Source organism: Limulus polyphemus, unplaced genomic scaffold, assembly GCF_000517525.1.
Source record: "Limulus polyphemus unplaced genomic scaffold, Limulus_polyphemus-2.1.2 Scaffold10465, whole genome shotgun sequence".
In the NCBI taxonomy this organism is placed as follows: domain Eukaryota; kingdom Metazoa; phylum Arthropoda; class Merostomata; order Xiphosura; family Limulidae; genus Limulus; species Limulus polyphemus.
The window spans coordinates 217-7050 of NW_013676075.1; the positions used below are offsets into that span (position 1 = coordinate 217).

General features: G+C 34.7%; 1 protein-coding gene across 1 annotated transcript; it reads left to right on the forward strand.

Annotated features, from left to right (window-relative positions):
• Positions 1-466: 466 nt before the first annotated feature.
• LOC106476400 (ras-related protein Rap-1b-like) lies at positions 467-1192 on the forward strand. The gene has a single exon (XM_013937061.2). The coding sequence runs from the start codon at positions 467-469 to the stop codon at positions 1139-1141; it is 675 nt and encodes a 224-aa protein (XP_013792515.1). The 3' UTR covers positions 1142-1192.
• The last annotated feature ends 5642 nt before the right edge of the window (positions 1193-6834 follow it).

Below are 6834 nucleotides of genomic sequence, written 5' to 3' on the forward strand. Positions count from 1 at the left end.
TGGGATTTCCCGTGTATTACAGCTGGGATTTCTCGTGTATTACAGCTGGGATTTTCCGTGTATTACAGCTGGGATTTCTCATGTATTACAGCTGGGATTTCTCGTGTATTACAGCTGGGATTTCTCGTGTATTACAGCTGGGATTTCTCGTGTATTACAGCTGGGATTTCCCGTGTATTACAGTTGGGAGTTCCCGTGTATTACAGCTGGGAAAAAAAAAGTCCTCAAAGCTTCGATAGCTTACGTGTGATTTACACCACTTCATGATAACATAGGAAAAATACTACTTTTTTTATTGAACACGTAAAATGGTTATAGTCCATTAAAAAAAACGTCTATAATCTATTAAAAGAAACATCTATAATAAAGAATCAGATGATAGACCTTAACAGTTTGGTTTAGATTTTACAATCTAGAAAACACTTTTTTTTATTTTATAAGAAAACTTTAATTTATTTTGACAGAAATGGCGGTCTTTAAAGCCAGAAAAAAGGGGAAAATTACGTCACCTGCTGAGTTTCAGCCAATAAAAACCCACTATCTAGTAGTTATACTTGGACAATCAAGAGTTGGAAAGACGGCCATCGTCCAACAGTTTTTAAACGGAGAATTTTCCATCGATTACAGAGCCACCGTGGAAGAATTTCACCGCAGCCAATACGTCATGGACGACTTTGTTTTAACACTCGATATTCTCGACACCAGCGGAAGTTACGAGTTTCCAGCAATGAAGAGATTAGCTGTAACTAAGGGAGACGCCTTCGTTCTGGTGTATTCCATCGAAGACGCCGAATCCTTCGAAAGGGTGTATCGAGAACGAGAGTTTGTCCTCAATATTCGACCGCTAGGTGTCCCCATAGTCGTGGTGGGCAACAAGTGTGATCTGGAAGGTGACAGAAAGGTTGGAAGGGAGCTAGCGGAGAGTGTGGTGATCATGGACTGGGAGAACGAGTTTTTAGAAGTCTCGGCAAAGACTGATATAAGCATTTCTGACATTTTTAACAAGCTGTTGACACAAGCTCGTGCGCCTGGTGAGACGTCAATCTGCTTGGAACGGAGAAGGAGGTCACTTCCGATTTTCAATTCCTCTCCAAATGTCAAAGACGACTTGGTCTTAAAAAGTCATAGTTGTGTGATTTGATGATCCCCCCCCCCTAACTGTTGTGGTTTGAACAATATTAAGTTCACCACGTTAAATAGTGAGAAGGTGTGATTTGAAATGATTAATTAGTTATTTACCGACTACAATGTATATCTTTTGAAATAAACGAAAAATAGAAGAAGTCTTGTAAGATTTCATAACTTAAAAAAAAAAAAACCTTACCAGAAATGTTCCCCGGCGGTGAACACAGCGGATAGTTTAATGTGGCTTTGTTCTAAAAACAAACAAAAAATTAAATTAAGATTTGTTAAATTTCGCGCCAACTGTTCCTAATTTAGAAGTGGCTACCACTTTTATACCTGAAAATATAAAGCGTGTCCATTAGTGTCACGTCTGAAACTGAACCCTACGATCAGCAGCCCGACACGTTATATCTTGAGAAAAGCTATATGTTAAAATATCGTCTTAAGTTTGTTGAATAAATTGATCCCGTGCGTGTTTTTGCACACATACATGTATATAATCAGGCAGTCTTCGTTTGGAGAGTTTAAACTATTCAATTTTGTATCATACATTACATTAAAACAACTTTGAATATACAAATCAACAAGTCACGTGAACACTAGAGTCGATATAAAGTCGCGGTGGAACGGAAGGTATCAGAACTACATATTCGTGTTGTTTTATTTCGTCGTCTTCAGATGTAGAATATTCATACACTCAGGTCATAAAAACGTGTTCAGATCAGGGATATAGATTTTCCAAGACGAGAACGTCCCTTGAATTTGATGAAAATAAAATGAATGAGGGTTATATTGGGAACCAAAACACAAGATGTCTGCAACAAGTCGTGATAAGCGAAATGTGACCTCTTATAAGAATATACGAACACAAGGGTCAGAGGCAAAAGTCGTCCACGTGCCCAAGCAACAGTACACAACATAATCAAGAAAGTTGTTCGCTCTTGAGTATCAACACAAATCATATGTATATATACGTTACTTTCACAACATATCAGTACAGATATTTGCGAGAAATTCGGAAAAACAAACGAGTTTGGCGGCCATCTTGAATAAGGCGGCCATATTGGATTAAATGAAATGCATGTTGGTCTACATCTGAAACTGGTCACTAAACATCTAACTGATACACTGATCATATCTTTAACAGGTTGTATACAATGTAGACGAAATATCTGCATTATATTACTGGACAATAGTTGTGTTTTAACACATACAAGACTGACCTTTCTGTTCATTTATCGTACAGCATTTGCAAGTGGACATTTCATGCTTTACTGAACTATATTTAGACGAAATATCTACATCATATTACTGGACAATAGTTGTGTCTTAACACATACAAGACTGACCTTTCTGTTCATTTATCGTACAGCATTTGCAAGTGGACATTTCATGCTTTATTGAACTATATTTAGACGAAATATCTACATCATATTACTGGACAATAGTTGTGTTTTAACACATACAAGACTGACCTTTCTGTTCATTTATCGTACAGCATTTGCAAGTGGACATTTCATGCTTTATTGAACTATATTTAGACGAAATAGCACAAAAATAGAAATTTATATGATGAAGCAATGATTTCAATCTGTAGCTGGAAACTTCATTAAGGCACGTGTATCATATTACGAAACTCCACCTTCAAATTCTATTTTTATACCTCGTGCTATTTTATTAAAAACAATTGTAAAGCTGAGACTAAAACACGATTGGCTGGTTTTCGAAATTTTCTACGAAATTTGAATTAGTCTGCTGTCAGTTACTATAAATCTAGTTCATTTCTTCACCGCCTGTCTGTTACTATGGCAACCCAATTCGTTATACAGTCGGTTATGGGGAATACGATACGAATATATCATTAGGAAGAGACATAATCGAAACTGTATAATTTCATTTTCATTTATTTAAGGTTAATTCTGTCGTTGAGCGACCTCTATAATTAAGTGCGGTAAAAAGTACTTGTTGCTAATTGCGGGTTTCATTTAAAGCATTTGCTGAAGCCTGATTAGGAAAGGGTTCATTAAGCCTAAATCTTAGGATACGCTGATATTCAACCAATGGCACACACTTTATTGTATATATATATATATATATTTTACTACCATCTTATGGAGCATTCTGCTTTTTCAAACAGTTTATCAGAAACTGTTGAAAAACGAAACTAAAAAGTTACAGCGACACCTATACTTTCAAACAATTTAGAGAATGCACATTTACTGTCAAAACTCACGACACTGGACAGTTAAACGATCAATATGAGTATTTGTAAGAAACTGTCCTAGGTAAATACTTATAAGATGCATAAGGAATCGCAGCGAGTGCATACCGTTGATTTCTGGAACTGAACTAGGGGTGCCACTGTATCAGTTGTTTAATATTACCACCACCGACCATCCTGACAACAACATTCTTCGGGTGAGATCGACTGCTGTTAGGCCCACAACAGGGTAGCCAGAAGACGTGAAATGGCGGAAATGGTTTACAGGATGGAAACTTCTGCCAGTATAAGCACTTAAAAGTGATGCAGTTTTTAATCAGACTTATCAAATTGGGTTAGAAATATATTACGTACTGTTAAAGATGTACAGTTAAGCATTTAGGCTTAATCAACTCCAGGGGTGGGTGCCGGACTTTGGTCTAAGGGTCCATGATTCACTTTTAGTACTGTAGAGCCATGGGCACGTTAGAGTGACGTTTAAATCCCACTATTTGATTAGAATATCCCAAGAGTTGGCGGTGAGTGTGGTTGACTAGTTGCCTTCTCTCTATTCCATCAGTTCAAAATTAGGGTCGGATAGTAAAGACAGTCCCTGTGTAGTTTTGTATGAATATGAGAAACAAATAAAGTCAACTGAGGTAATGTAGCTTTAGAGGAATCTCAAATGACACTACTTGAAAAAAAGAAATCAGTGGTGTGGAATTATTAATTAAGATATTTCTTTTTTCATGAATTATTAATTAGGATCTTTCTTTTTTTTCATCAATTATTAATTAGGATATTTCCTTTTTCATGCATTATTAATTAGGATATTTCTTTTTTCATCAATTATTAATTAAGATATTTCTTTTTTCATCAATTATTAATTAGGATATTTCTTTTTTCATCAATTATTCATTAAGATATTTCTTTTTTCATCATTATTAATTAGGATATTTCTTTTTTTCATCAATTATTAATTAAGATATTTCTTTTTTTCATCAATTATTAATTAAGATATTTCTTTTTTTCATCAATTATTAATTAGGATATTTCTTTTTCATCAAGTTGTTTGTTATTGTTAAGTACAAAGCTACACAATGGGTTATTTGTGCTGTGTTCACCTCTATGAATATCTGGTTTTTTTAGTGATATAATCCATCAGACTTGTCGCTCAGTTACCGAGAGGACAGCTTATTGTGAAGTGTTACACTTAACTACAATACAAACAAACAATAAAAAACACCAGAAGATAACCGAAGTTCTATGAAACACAGGTAAATTTTGTGACTAAAGTTCTCATTTCTTTAGATACACTTCTGGCTTTTTGGAATTTTTTTTTTATCAGTATTGCTGAAGAGCTATACTAAATTCGAGGACTGGAGTGGTCGAATGGTTAACGTATAGGGCTGCGTATCTGCTGTAGGCGCGTTATAAAAATGATTACAAAAGTGACAGTCATTCCCGTTATTCGATTCAAAAACTCCAAGAAAGCCCTTTTGGCGACGGGGTTCTATTCGCTGGGTTCCTTTCCTACGGCTTATTTGCTCTGAATTAAGTATCAGTAACACATTTTTAAGAGCTTGGTGTAAATTAATAACCCCGTTTAAAACACTCGGAAAAAAACAACTGAAAATGTAATGCAATTTATTTTAAATATATCTAACACAATTCAACAATAAAACTTTAGTGCATTAGCAACTTATCACAATAACTCCACGTGCTAATGTAACAATCGGTGTATTTGTTCATTAATAATAGAAGTTCAACAATCACGAGAAGGAACTTGTTTTTTGTTGCCACAGACACAGTTCACTGTTTTGTTTCCTTTCATTGTAAGCAGAGTTAGAAGAAAAACAAAACATCGTTAATTGATAAGTATCGTTAAAGAACCCATGTCTGTTCTCAACATTAAATTTGTTTTGTTTTTATATGTTATGTGATTTAGCAACACTGTTTAGTAGAATACAATACTTTGAAAATTCTGAATTGTTGTTCACAACACACACGGTTTGTCACTATTTATCAACGACTCAAGAGAAACGATTCTAGGTTGTCATAACGACGGAATTAACGTGGCGAAGCAATATGTTCTGAAACCGGTCATGTTTAACAACAATACCGAAACCGGTTATGTTAAACAACAATACTGAAACCGGTCATGTTTACCAACAATACGGAAACCGGTCATGTTAAACAACAATACCGAAACCGGTCATGTTTACTTGATCACCAATACTAAAGAATTATCGGTTTTCTCAAGGAATTCCAATGTACAGCAAGAATAAAGAAACCAATACAAATTCATTACGTTTCATTTTTAGTGTTTGAAAACGTGAATTTTTTTTTGGTTTTGCATACATTCCAAAAGGTTTAAAACCAGAAGTGTTAATAGAAGACTAAATCTTTACTTGAAGGCTCTTAGATTTAATATATTAAAGGTTATGTAAGAACAAATGTTTCTATTTCACTGACAAGAACGTTCTTAATGGATGCATCTAGACAAGGTTTAATTTTAAAAAATTCTATTTTACCAAAAATTACCTTAACTTTTCAATAAACTATATAACCATTGTTAACACCGTACTTTATAGTTTCTAACTTGTGAAATGTTTATTACAGAGAAATACACACGTAAATAAATAAATATATATATATATGACCATGCAACGTTTCGACCTTCTACAATGGGCTATCTGTGCTCTGCCCACCACGGGTATCGAAACCCAGATTCTAGCGTTGTGAGTCCGAAGACATACCGTTGTGCTACTGGGGGGGGGGGGGGCTCTACTTAGGTCATGAGCAGGGAAGAGAAAATAACGAGAATTTGACACATTAGAGAATACAAGATTAAAATTATAATCGCGTTAAGCGAGAACAACAATAACATTAACCAACAATATTATTAACTATTTACAAACAGTATCTATGGGGACGAAAATCAAAAACCTTTACTTTGTTGTTATTATTATTATTTTGTATAAACATCCTATTTATAAAGAGGTTTATTATAAATTAATTTTGTTGTATAAGTTGCTTTGAAACTTATATAACAGCGTTATATTTAAAACAGGGGACATCTGTTTTATGGTTTTCAAACGAAACCCAAAACTCGAGCGCTTTCGTATATTTTACTATTCATCTTCATGATAATAAAGGGTTATGTTTAACGAGTGTAATGAAATATATATAAGCACAGATGTCGACGTTCAAAGTCGGAATTACCATTACAAAGAATGGTGAATCCCGAGTGAGATATCGGATGTCCAGTTTCGTGTCTGTGATTCCGGGTCGCCAAATTGGGTGGACTTAAAAGGATGTTACCTGACCTCAGTGATACTCACATGTTCCCGTGGATGCGAACGGTAAAAAATCGTTTAGTTTTCCCGATATAGGGGGCCTTGCAGTCGTCAAGAAATTAGTGTCGCTTTTTTATAGATGAAAAAACCCGAACAACTTATATATCAAAATATTTATTAAATGAAATAGTCTCCATTCTTATCCATGAT